General features: G+C 48.6%; 1 protein-coding gene across 2 annotated transcripts in view; it reads right to left on the bottom strand.

Annotated features, from left to right (window-relative positions):
• The window catches only part of astn2 (astrotactin 2), a 253,967-nt gene that overhangs the window by 26,367 nt on the left and 208,155 nt on the right, over positions 1–19,445 (bottom strand). For both annotated transcript variants that reach the window (XM_076043609.1, XM_076043608.1), the window contains exons 17-19: positions 16,548–16,900; positions 7,921–8,054; positions 5,915–6,063 (exon numbers count right to left, since the gene is read on the bottom strand). In XM_076043609.1, the coding sequence (XP_075899724.1) occupies positions 5,915–6,063; positions 7,921–8,054; positions 16,548–16,900 (636 nt within the window). The remainder of the gene's footprint in view (positions 1–5,914; positions 6,064–7,920; positions 8,055–16,547; positions 16,901–19,445) is intronic.

Genomic DNA, 19,445 nt, shown 5'->3' with positions numbered 1-19,445 from the left:
AAAGTTTGAAAGGAAATCTGTTTAGTCAAGGGGTTCTCGAGCCCTCGGGGCAGAGAGAGCACTGAATCAAAATCTGTCCAGACGGAATGAACTGGCACGGCAGAACCAGCCCAGACAAGTCGGACGGGGAGATTTTCGGAAAGCAATGGAAATACAAAGGGGCAAGCAAAGTGACTTGTTCGCAGTCTCACGGCGTCTCGGTTGGGTAAAATTTTCAATGTCTGGGAAATAAAACTAAATCTCAATAAAATGCATCTGTACTATATTGTTGAGGATGTTGATGCACAATTTCCTGTCGTGGGCTTCATTACTACATAGGTCTCAAGTCAGTCGTGGTTAAAATGCAAAGAAATATGATCGATGCGCTCCCCTCCTCCATATCAAAGCAGGAAGTCCACCTCCCTCAAAGGGGGGGCCGGGGACCTTGAGTGACCAGGGGGAGGAAGGTTTCAACGTTGAACCTGACTGACGACCACTGACGAGCCGGTCGGGAGCCCGAGGCGCCGCCCCCCCCGGTTGCTAATGTTTTGCGCAGATGTGGAGGCAACCGAGTGATTTTGGTCGGTGGGACGTCCCGATCCTTTTAGGGTCAGACAAAAAGAGGCGCAGAGACGGGGGAGGCGAGATAAGCTGGCCGACTAACACTGCGATTTATTGAGTCTCTGGCTTTCACCCCCCCGCCGGTAGTCAAGTAAACACACAGGTAGGGGGGAAAAATCCCGACCTCATTCACGGGGTTATGACCCGGCGGTTCAGAGGTAATTAATGAAGAGGATTTGATGGTAAGAGGCCCCCCCGACCCCCCGACGCCAGCCAAGAGCACGTTGAAGTGAAGTAGTGGCTGACAAACTGCATGGGGGAGGAGGGGGAGGCAGGAGAGGGAGGCGGGGGTGAGATCAGCGAGGAGGACACCTCCGAGAAACACACTCAGACCCTGACGTGGCTTTTTCACTCCTCTCCCAGGGAGGGTGCAGCGCCGTGCACGGGCACGAGGTAATTTACACCAAGCGAGGGGGTTCGACACTCCAGCAACACCGCCGGCACACATTAGCATAAAAGAAGACACTATTCACAGTCTGGTATTTTTTTTATTTATTTTTTTCCCTAGAGGGCTCGGTGATTGCATCTATTCATTCGGAATACCGTCGCAGATTAAAAAGAGAGAGAAAAAAAAGAAAAGGGGTCGTGTCGGGAAAAAAAAGGCTTATTAGATCATTTTGAAGAGGCCGCGAACGTGGATGGAAGCGTCAGCCTGTGAAGACACTCGGCTGCTTTGCAAAACAGGCTCGACTCCTCAGTGGCGAGTCAGGGCCGGAGTCACGGTGAGGACGGTGGAGGTAGAATTGACAAAGAAGAGGTATAAAAATGACGTCATTATAACCATAAAACAACTGTTTCCTGACTGAATGACACTCAACACACAAGTTAACTGGGCTCACAGTTAAATAGGTCTCTGGTTTGACTCCCAGTCCAACATTCCTGCAAGGACAGGTGTGAATGAGGCTGTGGATGGAGAGACGTCTCTCTCTCTCTCTCTCTCTCTCTCTCTCTATAGGTCTCTGTCTGTCCCTGTGTTGACCCTGCAGTGAACTGCAGACTCGTCCAGGGCCTGACCCCGCCCTGCCCTCACCCCGAGACAGCCGAGAGGGCCTCCAGCAGCTTGCGGTGCAGAAGAGGCAGAAGATAGAAAACAAAACAAAAAACTTGAGCACTCACCTTTGCATTCATCTCGAAAATCCTGTCCAACAATCAATCGGAAATGCACTTTTTATTAGCCTGAGAGCTTTATGCCAAAAAACATAAAGCAATCATCATTCTCTGATTGTTTGGCTTTTTTTATTCTTTATTTTTTTGTTCCCGCCGGCCTATTAACAAGAGCGACCGCAGGTCATCCGTCTCCCGAGGAACACGGCGCGTCGCCTCCCAGTCGACGTCTAGACAGCCTCGACATAAAAACGCGGCTCCCGGAACGTAACGAGCGCCGCGTCCAAGTGTCGCCGTCGCTTTTTTCCCCCCCGTCTGCCATCTGCATGAGTGTGCACATGGCTGATTGTGTGTGCTTTGAGTACGTGACTCACGCTCAGCACGGCTCTGCGCGCGTGCGTGCGTGTGTGTGTCTGTTTATCCATCCCGTCTCTCAGACACCAGCCTCAGGCAGTCTTTCTATTTAGCGACGGCGGGGAGGGAGAGACGCAAACTCAGCCTCTGCGGATTCCGCCGCCGCTAAATCCCGACCGCTGGACGCAGGTGGCGCCGTGAGTGACGCCCGCCTTAATCGGAGCGGCGTCTTCCAGCGGCGACTTCAGTGTTTGCGTCTCCCGTCTGTGTGTCTCTCAGGCCACCGCCTGTGTCATCATCCTTTTAAGCTCCGCCCTTTATTCCCTGCTGCCCTACCAACTGTATTTTCCATTTTCTTATTGTTTTTTTGTTTTTTTTTTTTCCGTCCAGTCCAACTTTTTCGAGGTTAAAGTACCTCGGACGCAGCGCGGCGTGACAAAACCGCCGAAACATTGTTTATCAGCCGTGACGTCTGCATCAGCGGGAGAGCTGGGGCGGCGAACGGGGCAAAACAGAGAGGCAGAGAAACGAAAGGCAGCCAGTCCAGCTCGAAGGTCAGAGGAGGACGCAGGAGGAGGACGTTCACCCACTCCTACGGCCCACGAAGGCATCGCGCCGAGGGAAAAACTGCGTCGTACGATTTTGCTACGCACCACTTCAAGTTTCTTTGCAAACATTTACAAACTTTACTGCCAGATATCAGCACTGATTAAGCCGTGGCTCTTCCCATAATTACGCAGATTGTTAAATTAAGTTTACTGCGGCCGCAGCCAAGTCATTTTTTTCCCCTCCTTCTAAATCGAGCATCCGCCCTGCGATGACGACGACGACGGAGGGGAAGATGGCACGGCTGCGAGGAGTCCACCGTTTCAGACCGTCGGGCTTCTCGCAGCCTTGGAAAATATGAAGGGGGAAAATAAAAGGAGAGAAAAAATAATTGCCTCGCAGAAGCCACCAAGATGCCCTTGAGCAATGTATCCATCCAAGTATCTATCCACAAACTGCACCATTAGAGCTGCTCGGTGGCCAAATGTGGAAGGGGAGGCTCCACTGACGGCGGCGGCAGCATCGCCGGGGGAATTTGTGTTTCTATGTCAACGCCTGTGTGTTCAAGTCATCGGGGGCACTGGCGGGAGAAACAGAGCTCAGCAGCTGCGACGGAGAACCCTCGGATCCGCACAATGATTTAAAGATGATATATGATAGGAGCCACCCCCCTCCACTTCCTATTCATTTTCCTTTAACGCGCCTCAACATCAACATCAGCATCATCCGCATACACAATGTTTCCACTGTAGGGGGAACGTAAACTGCACCACAGTTTCCTGCCAAATACGCCTTGTTTCCACTAGTGTATATATATGGCCGGTGTACAAAGATCTGCAAATATACTGTATGATTCCCCGTGTACCCATAGAAGGGATTTGAATTTCTTTCCTTCTGCATGGAAACTTAATGGAAACTAGCTTAAAAACAAAACAAAAACAGAGATCTTTTTACATCTAAAAATGACTAACGTGACTGTATTTACTGTCAGAATGGTTGAGGCCAAGGGTGGGCAAACTTCTTGACTGGTGAGCCACAATAAGTCATAAAATTTGACAGAGGGGCTGGAGCAGGAGCAGATGGATGGAGTGTTTTGGTGACCCACCTCGTAGGAGGAAAAATATATTATGGGATATGTAGAAAACATGTGTTTTAATGTCAATTGAACATGAAATATGCGTTGCAACAAAATATCTCTCACGATATTTAGCTTTACTGAAATTACTCACTGAAAAAAAAAAGCTTAACGGGCCGCATAAGGTCCCCGGGCCATAGTTTGCCCATGCCTGGCATAGGCTATCTAGGTACATGTAACTTGAGAAGTTATCCATCAACTAAAACCAGAGGGGGAAGTTCTCTCTCATGACCTCTGTCATATGACAGTGACAGTGCTGAAAGGCTCAACGTTTACAGGCATCAATAAAAATAAGAGCAATAATATAAACACTTACAATATATGGCTCGTTATTGGTTGATGTCCATTACTATCATTCTCATTATTTGGTTATAATAAACACTAATAATGGATATATTGTGGGTCAAGGGAGTAACTGCACAAGCAGATTTCTGCAGAAGGAATGAAGCAGAAGTGGGACAAGCAGGGAAAAAAAAAAACAGAGAAAAGTTGAAATTGCGATGAAAGAAACTGGGGAGAAAAGGAAAAAGGTGGCTATACGCTTTCTTACAACTAGATGATAAAAAAAAAAAAAAAAAAAAATCACACACTGGTCCTATAAATAGTATCAATCAAATTTCCAGCTCTCAGCCACTTCTCGTGCGAAACACCGGGCGGGAGGGAGACGGGGCACCCAGGGGAACTAATGTTTTCACGTCTGAACTTTTTCCACGGCGGAACAATTAACAAAAAGTGTTCGGTAGGTTGTAGCTAAGAAAAACACTGCTCAGGTACACAGGATGGACAAATACTTGACAGGGACGAAAAGAAGAATTCAGGAGTCCGGTGGTGGCCAGTGTTCTTTGTTGTTGGCCACTTTTGGCTATAGAATCGTTCCGCGAGTAGCTGCGGAACGATGGTGTCGTTCACGGCAGACTTGAAGTGGGGCGCACCTCCGCGGCCGGCTCTCGCCGCGCAGCGATCGTTTCGGCGTCTGGTCTATTTTCTTTCTAATGCACGAGCCGCGAGAGAAAAAGCCAGAGGATAATGAACAGTTTTCCAGCGCTGATAGAACGTAATCAAACACCTTTGCATCAGTACGTGATCTACGCCGCGACTGGCGCGATATTATGACTTAGTGCACGCAACGCTCAACGTCATCCCGTGTGGCAGGTAGAAAATGTGATGTTGTCGCATGACTGATGTTGTTGATGTTCATGATAATAAAAAAAAAGAATGTTGGTTTTGATAGTTTGAGAACCACTGCCCTAATGCCATGCAAGTCTATGGGGTCAAAAGTCAACTTTGTCCTAGAGACATGGGACCACTTGCAGGTGCATCTGCATCGGGATCCCTCAAGATGCCATCAAACAACATAAAGGTTGAGATATTTTAAACGTGATTTATACGTGATATTTTGACCGTTTGGCTCGTGAAAAGACAGGGGACACTCCCGGCAGAGTGCGGCGACTCCCGAGATGATAACAGAGAAAGCAAAACAAAACAAAACAAAAAAACCCGCACACACACACACACACACACACACACACACACACACACACACACACACACACACACACACACACACAATAAGTTCAAATAGCCAGGACGGAGACGTGATTTATGGCGGCGGCTGGCACGCAGCGGAGTGAGTCACCCAACCATCTGGCCCTTCCTGGCTCACCTCTGCCAGCAGGCCTGTGTCTAGCTGTCTGTAGCCTCCTTCACTGGCCGGTGCCGGCGCTTCATCAGCGCTCCTCCCGGGGCTGATCGATGGCCTGTCCATGCTTCCCAATGAGTGAAGCCAGCTTCTTCCAGACCACCTCATTTCTCCGGTATTATTAAATTCCCCTCTACCCCCTATCACCCTTCCTCTGACTCACCCACCGATCGTCGTCACAACCGTGACCACTCCCCCCCCCCCACCTGGCCCCAGGCGCGGTGCTCAGCGCCATTTATGGCAATTGATAAATTGCCCCTGCGTCATCAGCTCTCATGCCTGGTCTGAGCATCTCTCTCCCTCTCTCTCTCTGTGAGCTCCGTATCCGGGCCAAAACCTGGACCTCGTTGCTCCCGTTGTGATTTTTGACTCATCAGACCCCCGGTGAACATACTTATGGACAAATTAGAGAGCGGAAACGTATTACTTTTGGGTAGGAAGTGGGTGGCAGAGGGGAAGTTAAATGCCATTCCTACCTGTGTAGACCTCTGCCTCGGAGGGATCCTCCACGCGCTTGTGCTGGATGATGTAGTCGGAAACCTTGCAGCCAATCAGAGGCTCCACGTCGGTCCACTCCAGGGCCACCATGGTGCTGGAGGGCTCCAGGTAGGGGGCCAGACGGAGGCTAGATGGAGAGAACAAAGCGTAGGAAACGCGGACCAAGATAAGACGGAGACAATAATTGGTTCACGAGATAGCAGCATCCTGCACGTCTGCGGGCTGTTTGTGTGCAATTTATGTCTAACAGCCCTCGGCATGGGATGAATCCCAAACAGAGTCGGGGATCGCATGTGGTCAGTGCGTTTTTCTTTTGGGCTGTCGCCCTCCTGCTGCTGCTGCAGGACTGGACCGGACTACAATATGGCAAACAGCTGCTTTGACATAACAGCATTCCGATGTCACCTGTTCCCCAGCAGTCTTCCCTGGGCACTTTCTCCTCTTTTATCCCTCGCAGGAGATAAAAGCACAATATTTCCATTTCCACCGTGCCGCAGCTGCCTCCTCGAAAAAAAAAAAGGGCACGGAGAGAGAGATGGGTGATCCCTTTTTCATGAAAAAGGCACGCAACTCAGTTTCATCTTCAAAGACAATAATAAAAGCTGTTGCTGCCCTGCTGTAAATCCCCTCATGTTTTTTGCGTGGCATTTACAGCAGTATTAGTGGAGGGTTAAAGATCCTGGTACGCAGATCCTTTTTCTGTAGCTTCGCATTTGAACTCCAATCCAAACTGAACATTGAAGAGGTTTCTGCAGTGTTCCAATATTTAATAAAGAAAGAAATAAAGATACAAACAAAAAAACAAACCCTCATGTCTATGCAGGATGCAAACACTCAAAAACTGAAACTTTTTTCTCAGTTTCTGGGCAGGGCCTCCATCCTTCTGTAGGACGGCGTCGCTGGCCGGGTCGTCAGAGGTGGTGCAGCGGCGCTTCGCCGTGGTCCCAAACTGGTTAACGGAAACACGAGTCAGCGCGGCGTGGCGTGACTCTACGTGGCGAAACGCCTGTGGGAAAGCCTCATTTAAATTCAGGCTGGCAGTCGCAGCGTTTGGGATCTACGAGACAGATTTTAAGTAATGGGCGGTCATTAACCGGATGACAGTTTGATCCATCGCCAAACCCCTTAACCCCCGGCCGTAAAAAGGAGACTGAAGGGGGGGAGAGAGAGAGAGAGAGAGGGAGAGAGAGAGCGCAGGAGACGTCTGAGTGACAATGCCGAAGTTGATTTAATTGGCCCGGTGGAATTTTTGTAAGACTTCCTAAAAAATGAGACGACGGTCAAAGCCGAGAGCTAAATTGCTTTTTAAAGCATCAGCGGGTCGCTATTGTTGAAGAGACCCACGACATTTAATGATGCCGTTGAAGAAAACACATGGAGTAAAGGTTATTGGTGAAGGTCGAGCCACTGTTGGGAAAACTGTTCATATGTTGATAAAGCAGAGATCAGGTGTGATAAAACAACAGAGGATCCCACAGGCGGTAAATCCCATCAGGTCTTTGGCCCCTGAATCCTCCGTGGCAGCCGACTTTATTTCACACTGTTAAACTTTTATAGTTTTTTGTAGCCCGACGCCAATAATACGGCCGATTCGTCAAACTGAAATAAAACCAGCATCATTCATTTTCATTCCCTAATTAAACGGTTTCACTGCCACCAACCCTGCGCTGCCTTCATCCTCCCGCCGAAGAGCCCCGCTGCGTCGACTCTCTGCTGATCGTTCAAAAGTTCTGAACAGCAGCTTGGCTGAATGACTCACTGGGGCGGAATGGGAGAAGTAAAAAAAGAAAAAAAAGAAAGAAAGAACAAAAAAAAAAGGTCTGGTAGGTATTATTAGCGCACCTGTGAGCATGTTCTGTTCTGAAAGGGTGTAAGTGGCTCGACTGACAGAAAAAAAAATCTTTGAGGGTGTTTGCGGCGGCGGAAGTGCACGTCGCCGCGGTGGCCAATGCACACATTCCTCGGCATCACACTTCACACTTACATGGGCTGCCTGAGGGGGCTGCAGTTGGGCAGGCCGTCGTTGTTGAAGGCACTCAGGTCACAGCGACACCAGTTCTCGATGACGTCGCCCTTTCCGGCGCACCAGTACGAGCTCATGGTGGCGCTCTTGAAGGCCTGCAAGGGGTGACAGGGGAGGTGAGAGACATGCAATTATCTGCCAGAACATGCTCGCTCGCTCGCTCTCTCTCTGTGTCTCTGAATTCAAATTCAATCTAAAGCGCTTCATTGGTACGGTGAACATACGGTGAAGTTGCCAAAGTGATGCGTGCAGTATGAAAAATTGAAACAAAAGTAATGAACCACAAAAATTGTGCTTTCACGGTCAAGACCATTACGCTACACGTGAAGACAGTTGTGCAATAAAAAAGAGCCTTTACATATGCAGAAGAAACTCCAGGGAATTTAAATATATTAACTTTTTTTTGGAAGTTGTGTTTATGTACATAGATGGCAGAGTTCAGTCCACACAGAGTTCAGCAGGGAAGGATCCCTTAGACTAGGGGGCTGTTTACACGGAGACAGATTTTTTTGAAACTGCACATTTTGAAAAACACTCTCGTAAAAAAAATTGTGTTTACATAAAGCCGTATTCAGAAAAATTCCCGTTTACATTGATACGCTGAAAACGACTGATGTAGTTCCTATGCCAGGCCTGGTGTGGCCCCGCAAGTCTACTCCCTGAATGCAGAAGAAGTAGAAGAACACCTATAGAATGCTGTGTTTAAAGAAGCTAAACGACAGAGTTGAACTTCTGCTTCGAGTTACTTTAGAACACAAAGCCTTAAAAGGTCCATGTTAAGGTTGTTCCAAAAAAGATAAGTCAGCCTGCGTTTACATGAATTCCAGGTAAGGTAAAAAGGCCGAACCGCAGACATGTTTGCGCGTTTTCAGAGAAACCCGTCTCCGTGTAAACAAAGCCTAGGTCTGTCCTGCTCAGGGTTTTTATTTTTGGCTGCAGCCTGATTAATTGAAGTGTATATCCTTCAACACCGGCATACTGATGCCCGTACTTTGCATGCCTCATTATTCTGCATCGATCACTGTTGATTTATTTGAATGAAAGATATTATTATCCTGGGAACTGCATCCCTGCGCTTGTGTCCACGCCGTGACTCCGAATACATTAAGCGCTGCCTTGAAAGTTGCCTTTGAAGCAAATCAGTCAGACTTCAACCTCAGCGAGATGGTCTGGTGGAGTGTCTTTGTGAAGGTCTGGAAATCACAAGGGGTCTCAAAAATGGAGGAGAACAAGCACCCGCACACACGCACTGAGTGACCTTTTCATACCAACTGCTGCCAATTACCGGGAAGCAGGAACATCTCACCAACATCGGCGAGCTTTGCGCTGCGATATCATGGATGCGCTGTGACTTTATGAAGGAGGTGTGAAGGCTGCAACACTCCCCGCCTCCTTCCTTCACAACGTATGTGCGTGCGTGTGTGTGTGCGCGCGCGCGCGACGGTGCTGTCAGTCTGTCTGCGAGAGGGATGGAGGAGGGGACGAAAGGAGATGACATCATCTCCCTCAGCATCTCCTGGCGCTGCTTCGTTAGAAGAAGGCAGGGCGGGAGGAGGGAAAGAAAAAAATCAAAGCTCAGTCATCATCTAAGAGGCAGCCAGATGCCAATACGGCCGTCAAAGCAGTAAAATGTAACGTCAGGGCTTTCCCTGAAGCCGCTGGCGCGATGGAGAGTCGGAGGGAGCTCGCCAGCACTCTGGCTCCTGCTGCCGATCGATGGAGCACTCGGCGCTCCTGACGGCGGGCGACTCTGGAGGTCGGGCTCCATCGCGGTGAAAACCGCGTGGAAGCATTATCAGCGGCGGGCGGGCGCCGGGCTTCCAACTGAAAGACAAACGTTCGTGAAAAAATAAAAAACCGAGGGGAAAGAGAAAGGAGCCGCTCCTTTGTTCCAGTATGGCACGACTGCAATTTGCTGGCGGAGGGGAGGAAGCGATGGGACCACACACAGCTCGCAGGCAGCCCGCTCGCACTGGCACACGCAAGCGGCCATGTTTGCGCGCACACGCACACACGATTAAAGACTGATTTCCGCAGTCGGTTGCTTCATTTCGTTGGAGAAATGCCAAGGAGGACTTCTGCAGCGTGCTGATTAGCCAAAGTGATATTTGAGATGACTGTGGGCACGGTCCCGGCCAGGCAGGCACGCAGCGCCGCCAAAAACAAGAGTGGGGAGAACGCCCGCTCCCAAGCTGATGTTAGCATTTCCACAACACTGCATTGTTGGGCCGGGGGAGGGAGATCTGGACGCTGCTTCTTCATGGGAACTGACTTCTTCCCGATGCTCGCTTTCACTTCGGGGGGCCCCCTCTGCAGGGCCAGCGAGTGAGATGGACTTCAAAACGCTCAGTGGTCTAGTAGTCGAGTGTCCGCCGTGCGACTGGCAGGTTTTGGGTTCGATCCACGGTCCAGTCGTACCAAAGACCGGAGAATTGGTACCCATTGTGCCCTACTTGGCACTCAGTGTTCGGGGTTGGAATTGGGGGGTTAGATCACACAATGATTCCCGCACTTTTAAAATAAAGGGGGTGGTTCACAAAAAAGCCAACATGGTCCGAGAGAAAAGAGGTCGTCCTCGGGGAGGGGCCCAACTCTCTGAGCGTCCTGGACTTTGGACAGGTTCAACGTCTACCGTCAGCCATGGGTGGTTATCATGGTGATCCATGACCATACAATGCCAACCATCTGGACACACACAAAAACCACACACAACCCAAGTCGATCCGTACGGCCCGCTGAAGATGAAGTTAAAAACAAAAAAAACAAAAAAAACAAAAAAAAACATGATTTAAAAAAAATAAATTACAAGATCCTCCTGTGCATGCAGACTAGGCAAACAACGCACACCAGAGGAGAAATGACCCGCTGGAGGGCAACCAGAGCGGGTCACACCTTCATACTGCCGTGTTTACCTTCCGAGAGCGCCGGCTCCACCGAGCCTCCGGCGGGTAAACAGAGGATTTAATTGTGTTTCTGAGGATGAGGTGGGGGTGGGAAGGTGAAACGGAGATCTCAGGGAAAGAAGGCGTTTCTTTCTTTCTTTTTCTTTTGCAGATGAGGCACCGACGCGTCGAATGTGTGTGAAAATTCCGTAGCCGGATTAAGGCAGAGCGGAGGAAAAGTCCCGGGAGAGGGTCCTCCTGTGTTCAAGGCGAGGATACCCTACACTCTATTGATTGAACCGCGGTTCATGCATTTCCCAGAACACTATGGATTTATATGATTTTTATATTTATATATGTTCCCTACATAGAGGTGGAGGGACCATCCAAATTCATCACTGGTGCTTTATTTAAAATGAATAAATCATTCAATAATTAACTGAATAAAAATAAAGGTTCTCTGTGACGTGGGTGGGTCTTATCATGCCCCCTCCTCCACTTCCTCCTCCACCATCCAGGACTCCCAGTATGGTGGAAAATGCATCACGGTTCCCCTCCATCGACCTTATCGATGTAAACGGATTGAGCTGAGGAGTAAGTAAACGCAAGGCGAGAGGACGTGCGAGCATCCTGTGACCCCACCGCCCGCCCCGCCCCACCCCAAGCACACGCACGAGCGCCGGCTCCTCGCGGCCAACCGGCCTCCAAACGCTGACATCACCTCCGCGCCGCAGACACACTGGCACCGAAACACGATTTGGACCATTCGCTCTCGCAAAGGAGTCCGTTTGTGACTTACAAGAAAGGCAAGCGGGGCGGGGGGGAGGTGGAGGGAAGGCGTCGTGACCCCTTTAATGTATTAATCTGTTTGTCTAGTCTAAGCGGGCCGCATTACTGTCCGTCTCCGAGGGCTAATACGTGAAAACACTGGCCAGCTGGCCCGCAGTATTGATTTATGTGCTGATCAGCAGTTGCGGCGAGGAGTCGAGGTCGGCGCGGGCGCACAGGACGTCGTCAACGGTGACCTGAGCGTGTGTGTGCGCGGCGTCAAATGTTGTTTACGCAATCCCCGCCGATCCTTCAAAGGCTTAATGGCGTTAACGAAGGAAGCCAAAGGGGCTGGTTCTAGGAACCTCGGGAGAGGGAGTCTTTCCAAGAAACCCGGCCTCTGGGGACGGGTGAGGTGGTTAGTTCACAGAGAGGTTGACCACATGGGAGAGTCCACTTTTTTTTTTTTTTTTAGGAGCAATGACAAAAAAGAAAATCCTACCTTTGTTTAACTTTTTTTCTCCCAGCAATTATACTGTTATAGTTATTACAGCAACACTGCTAGTAGATTTAAAGGTGCTACATTCTATTCTCAAATGTTGATTTTTTTTTTCATCCAAGACATAATCTGCTGTAATTAAAGCCGTTGATTGATTCAGTAGCAGTCAATTCCTTTGTGTGTTTGTCTCTTACTGCACTATATTGCTAATGATGAATTGTTTTGCTTTGTTTGACTTGGGGTGGATCATAATAATCAAATGAGGCTCTGGGATTGATGCATTTTGCCTTATAAGTGGTTTGGTGTTGGAGCTTAGGGAATGTGCAATGTTGATCAGTGCTGCTTGGTTTTTACTAATTCCTACTTTGGTGTTGTGTCTGATGTCTTTGTTGTCTGTATGTGTTTTTATACGCTATGCATGCATTTGATGCCGAAAACAAATTCCCCTAGTGGACATTAAAGATAAACTCAAATCAACTCAAAAGGAGGAAGCACAAGTCGTGATGGATAAACTTTGATGATAGATCATAAACATAGTATTATTGTTTGTGAACATTAATATTTGTTGTTGTTTTTTTTTCCCTTGCAGTGCAAAGTCAAGTTAAATGAGGGACAAAAAAACAAAAAGTACGACGCAAGAAAATTCTGCTGGAAATTCATGTTGACCAGAAAGATGGAACAATCACGGGGGACTGCGGGGCTTCAGCAAAACACCAAGTTTAGCCTGTGTTGGTGCAGTAATTAACGTTGAGGGTGTTTTAATAGGTGTAAGTGACGTAGCACACTGAACGCTGACTTCAACTGTCAGGTAAGCGGTAAACCCAGATGAAAGCTCCGCTGGCTAATGCAGCGGCCGGGCCAGTAAATCTTTGCATTTGTTAAAGTGGGAGGATGCAGTTTGGCCCACAAATGTAGGATTTATTGTGTGACTGTTGCATTGGACTGCATTAGTTTTTGCTAGGTGGATATAATAAAGTAGCCCAGCACAAGCCATGGAGGGCTCCCATAAATCTGTTTAATGATTTTTTTTCCCTTTTTTTGGAGTAAGCACTCTCCTTGGTACTGAAGTGATGTTCTTGGGATCAGAACTTTTCTTTTTTTCTCCCCCACTCCTCTTTTATGTGTTCATTAGATAATGAACCGTGCGACAGGAGCATCGCCCACAGTTCACCGCAGCATCCAGGATGTGTTCCTTGGGCAATTTAGAGAGACAGAAAGAGATGGTCGCGGCGCTAGCAAGTTCATATCTTCACACCAAACGCTGGTTCAAAGCTGGAATCCTTCTTTTGGTGGATTTTTTTTCTTTCTTCTGCACCCTCACTGTCGCGGCACTAATGAAGCTGCTCCACGAAGGCCCATGTAAAGGCGTGACAGCGGCCACTTGGCAAGATATAGCACATTGTGACCCATTAGACTCGCAGCCAATTTGTTCAAAAGGTTTGCCATAATTCAGTCACAGCGCCGCAAATATTGGACCACAGGCGAGCTCAACATCAGGCCATCGGAGAAGCAACCCTGAGATGCTGGAGTAGCGTAGCAACGGGGCAGTAAAACACAAACCTGCTCTTCTAAATGCAAAAAAAAAAGAAAAAAGGATAGAAGTGGTGGCATTTTATTTCTAAAATATGGGCATAGACAAACGTAGCCTCTGCAATTTTTCCTTCTATGCAACTGGCAAATGCATGGATGTGTCTCTAGGTTTACATGCTGAAGTCCTTTTGGCACAGCCGTGGAAATTAAAAACCAAAAAAGCCACTTGCAGAATAAGAAGAAGAGGTAGAAGAAAAAGAGAAAACACTCACATAGCCCACTACCCTTTGGGCATTGAGGCAAAAATTAAAACATAAATGCAATGCACTCAGCCTTTCCTTGGAATTTAATTTGATGTGACACGTTTAAACTTTAAAAACAACAAGTCCTTTCAGAGGAAAAAGTGTCACTGAAAGCAGTTTTTCGACTGGAACCTCTTCTCGCTGGCAGACCAGTCCCTAAATGCTGGCTGGTGGGAGAATAATCCTTAAAACGCATTTGCTGCCATGCAGAAATTATTTAAACATCATATTTCAATAGTACGATTCCCAGAAAACTAATTTCCATTTGGGCGGACTGAAATCTAGCCGAGAAGGACCTTCTAACCGTCTTTGAGGACACAGCCATTCAGTATGGATTGATAGGATCAGTTCTGCGGATATTATTCCCCCCTCGCCATCCCCGACCCCCGCTCCCTCTCCCTCGCCCCAAATCCTTGACAAGGTATAATGGTGGCAGTGGTCGCATGAAGAGGGAAATACATCATTCATCATTTTCCTCTTTGACAGAGCCACACAAATCAAACAAAGGGGAGGGCAGATAAGCCCGTCTGGGACTTCTAACATTCAATTTCGTAGCTCTCACCGACTCCTCCCCCTGCTGGAAGTGGTCTTTTCAGGGGACAAGTAACATTATATGATGGAAGGGGGGGTGGGGGCACCCTGCACCTACAGCCACCTTAATAATGAGAAGACCCCAGTGAGTGACAGGTGCATGACGGCCGCTGCAGGTTCGACTGCAGCTGAGCCGGTGCTGGCCATTAAAAAAAAGCAAACCAAGCCTCCCCTCATCTCCGAGAAAGCTTGTGCAGAGCGACATCTGTCTCTCTCGATAGTCCGATCCAAGAAGAAAACGCTGGGAAGATGGATGAAGAGAGGGAGAGAGGGATGGAGAGAGAGAGAGAGAGAGAGAACGAAGCTGGCTGTCGTGTCACCCGTCTTTTAATGCAATATACGTATGTGACTCTCAGACTGGTGGCGGCGGCCGGGGTGGGGGTTAGCAGAGTGATGGCCTCCCCTCTCTCCCTCCCACCCTCCCTCCTCCCTCCCTCCCTCCCCCCCAAGGAGTGGATGACATCAATAAGAGGCTAATAATCCTGCCTCCAGCTACCTCAGAAGGGCCGGCAGCCGCAGCAGTCTCCGCCTTCTCATACGTCTCCTCACTCTCTACATCCTCGCCAGGGAGGGCGAGAGGGAGAGAGAGAGAGAGAGAGGGAGGAGGGTGGATGGCAAGGTGTTTGGGAGAGAGGGACGGGGGAGTATTAAAAAAAAAAAAAAGGAAAAGAAGAAGACATTTTGCTCTTCCTCACTTTCAGCCATCGATGAGTCCCACCAGGGATCGTCTGGTATTGATTGTTCCTTCCTTTCTTTGGGGGCCGAGGGTGCTTGTTATGGCCGGCACGTACGGTCCAGCTTTGTTGAGCGTGTGTGTGTGTGTGTGCGTGCGTGCGCGCGCGCCTGTATACGAATGTATGTGCCCCCCCTCGAACTCCTCTTTCTCCAGTATTATTGTTCCCTGTAGTCATTTTAGAGGGTAAGGTAATTAGACGCCTGATTGGGGGGGAGGGATGGGAGGCAAGGAAAGAGGGGGGGAGGGGGGGTTGGCCCTGGCTGCCTCCTGCAATGCCGTGCGTGCGCAGCGCCGGTTTACACGTGCACGGAGGGAGATAAGCGGCGGATATGAAGCAGAAAGACAAGACGTCAGGATGAAGACCCCAAACGGGGGCGATGTGTGCGGCGGGGCTGAATGTCACGTCGAGCCCCGAGACCCGAGCCCCGTCCTAAATTACCCCCCCCGAGAAGAAATCCCATTGATTAACTTTCACCGCGCAAAACATCCCCCCAGACTTTTCAGAACGCGGGTGAATCATAAACCCAAAACGTGCATCTATTAAGCCGATATTACATTCAGCTGCGTGAGCTTGTTTGGATGCAGGGGCGCGCGAGCACGGGCGCGGGCGCGAGCGTGCACGCGCCCGGCTTCCATCTCACACATATACAAATCGTCTTCCCCACCAGGAGCAGAAAACCATGATGTCATCTTTTTCTGTGCCCTCTGTATTACAGTGCTCCTTTTCCAGCGGTCAAAGTCGACCAACTACTGCCACCTAGGGACGGCTGCGCGCAACTGCAGCGCCGGACAATGAACGTGAGCGCGGCGAAAGGATGACGCCACCTCATATGGCACGGGAGGGGGAGGGGAGGGGGAAAGGAGGGATAAATAAATAACTACGTAAATACAGTCACGCTCAGGACAGATTCTTCAACTTTCTGCTACTGGGAGTCAAACGCATCAAGCAATTTCGTTTCTAATGAAAATGAACTGGCAGAAATGGAGAAGAGAAGAATGAAATAATTACTCAAGTATATAACAGACCTAATACTGAAGGAATTGTAATTCTTCAATTCTCTTCAATTCTGCTGTTTTATTCTGTTTATTATTATTTTTTTTTTTTATCTTATTCAATAACAATTCTGCTAGTGGGTTTAATTTTTTTTCTCCCTTTTTTCATTTTCTCTACAGGAGCAATGTTGACGCACATTAGTGCTTCAATGGCAGTCACCTTAAACCCCAACCACCTACCCTCCCACACACAGACACGCAGACTTCCTGTCCTGCTGCTTTCTCACCTCTTTGGTGACGTTGTCTTGGACCAGGCTGTAGAGGGGAACCACGCGGCTGACTTCCAGCAGCACGGGGACGGGGGAAGGCTGCTCTCCGCCCCTGCCTCCGCCGCCACCACCGCCACCGCCAGCATGGCCCCTCGCCGACGCCACGCCTCCCCCTGCCCCCGTCACGGCCTGGTGATGGCACAGGTGGCAGCCAGCTGGACAGCTGCCCTTCTCCTCGCAGCGGATCTCCACGCCGCTCACGATGTCGTCGGTCAGCAGCTGACTCTTCTGCAGCGCCGACAGGTAGCTGATGAAGGGGACCGACTTGAGCTCGCGCCGACCACCGACTCCGACCCCCTGCTCCGTGGCCTCTGGAAGACACGAGGGGAGGGGAGATGACCCGAGTCAATGGCTTTAATTATTTTTCCAGCTTTTTTTTTTGTTTTTACACCCTCACACTGTAAAAACAATCCCCTCCTTCTTTACTTTGCTTCATATTTTATTCATTCACTTGACTCGAAGCGTAAAAAAATAAATAAATAAAAGAGGCAAACCAAGAGTCTCCCTTTTGTGCTGCCGAACGCGTGCATCTGGCTTCGCTTTGGCGCACTGCTGTGGAAAAGGAGGGGAAGAAACAACAACAACAACTCACTCACTGTCATCGGCTCCCGCAGACAAAGGATGAATGTGAGGGAGGAGGAGCAGAGTCACTGGCTGTCCATCGCCGCCATGTGATTTCCTCTTTGAGTGGTTAAAAAAACAAACAAAAAAAACCCAACAACCCACCGTGAAGACAGACGCAGAGGTGCATGTTGGACGGCTGCGGCCTCGTGCACTTTTTATCTTCAAGTTTTACAAGAACAGAAATAATAAAATGTTTTAAGGTGCAAGATTGCGGCTTTAAAATATATATACATCTACTGATTAGGACACAAGTTGCACCATCACTTATTGGAGTTATTTAGTTGTTGTCAGTCAAGATGACAACGTGGACACAGAACTGCAGCCGCCAAGCAGCAGCACAAAGCCCAACTCAGGATAACTCCCCGAACACTTTTCTTTTGACACATAACCTCGTCGTGTCGATTTACCACCGAGAAGGTTGCGTAAACTGGGCCCGATGTGGTGCGAAAAAAAAGAAAAAAAGAAAGAAAATTCTGCGGCCACTTGAATCAAGTTGGAAGCACAAACACGAGAAGGTTCGCAAAAACCATGTGCGCAAATGTTTAGGCTGCAATCACAAAACTCCGAGGTTGACGTATAGATCGACGTCAATAACCAAGCGGCGCACTATGACATAAACACGTTCATATATACAGACTGAGGGGAGGAAAAAAAATATACACACACACACACACACACACACACACACACACACACACACACACACACACACACGAGTCAGTGAAACCCAGAGGAAGTGAGTAAGACGGCAGGAAAATGCCCTTGACATTATTCAAGGCGGGGTAATTGGGACCAATTAGGGTCAATATTTCAAATGACTTATTTCCTGTTAATGGTTTTAATGACACCGAACTCAAACATCCATCAAACCTCGGCGGCAAAAAGATAACATACAGTGCACGGAGTCAAGAAGCATATGTGTTTGTGTAAGGGAGGCCGGGGAATGAATGGAAACGTGTCTACTTGTGCAGTTGCCCCGCTGACACAGGAAGTGTCAGCGGCCACGTTAAATACGTTTGCCCAGGACGCGGAGGTGGGCGTGTTCACTTTGAACCCCCCGACTTGTTTTATTTCTCCTCCCCCGAAAAATTAAATCATCGCCGACACATGTCAGGCGTTTAACGGCTGCGAAGCAAATAGAATAACCGCGGGGCTCGGGGTCACACATGGGCCGCAGAAATATTTCAATCAGTGCGGAGAATTATTTCAGTTGACTGTCGTTTAGACATAAATATTTAGCTGTATTTTGAAAGGTCACACATCAGGCAAATTTCAACGTTTGAGTCTGCGGCTCTCGCCTCGGCTGAACTATGCAGTAATTGCAAAAGTTTGGGGTTGACTCCTTTTGCATGTTCTACTTTTCAGAAAGTGGTTAATTCTGTTTTTTTTGGAAATCGGAGCAACTTGTTATGTCACAAAGGGAACTGATACCTCACTCAGGTTTGTGACAACAACCCCTGTCTAATACTGCACTGTTGTTGTTGTTTTTTTGGTCAACTTTAAAACGTAGCATTGCCTGTAAAGCATCAGTTTTAGCTTTCTGCTAAAATGTAGCATTTTTGGGGCAAGGCTGCTAACAGTGGGTTAAATTTGCTATTTTTCAGCAGGTTCAAAGGACTTTAGCTTTCGTAATGCACTGTGCAAAACTGTTTCACTGAGGTCCAGGATGGAACACAAAGACTTGGTGCCTATAAAGTCACCACTTTGTCTAAAAAAGTAAAAAAAAAAAAAACATATGTATTTTTTCCCACAACTCTTGTTTGTGTGCGCTTTGGAGATCCTTGAGATTGACAAATGTAAGATTTTAAACCTGAAATCCAATCATGTCAGCCTTAGAAATCACGGCAAGACGCAAAGTACAAGACATGACCCTGCCGACCTCGGTGTTACCTTCACCCTCGGCGTGCGTGTGTTTGTTTGTGTGCGAGGGTGAGTCAAGCTTGTGCATACATCTCGTTATAAGTCTTAAGGAGTTTACTCTGCGTGCATGTCTGCAAGGTACTGGCAAGGGGTGGGAGGTAACTTCATACAGCAGTATCTAAACAGGCTGGTAGGGTGGCCCCCCAGCCCAATTACAAGCACTTCTTGAGACAAGACAGACACTGAAAAGAGCTGTCAAAAAGAGCTCTGTCAATAAATCCCTGTAACTCAGCCGGCCTGTGGGAAGCCGGTCCCACTCGTTCTCACGCCATTTAACCAATTTCACCCTAGATTACAAATGTTAATGACAGA

This window comes from Nelusetta ayraudi, unplaced genomic scaffold (genome assembly GCF_046127955.1).
Source record: "Nelusetta ayraudi isolate G7.1 ecotype Tasmania unplaced genomic scaffold, CSIRO-AGI_Nayr_v1 ptg000076l, whole genome shotgun sequence".
Taxonomy (NCBI): domain Eukaryota; kingdom Metazoa; phylum Chordata; class Actinopteri; order Tetraodontiformes; family Monacanthidae; genus Nelusetta; species Nelusetta ayraudi.
Note: the sequence above shows the minus strand (reverse complement) of the source record. Positions and strands in the feature narration are given on the sequence as shown.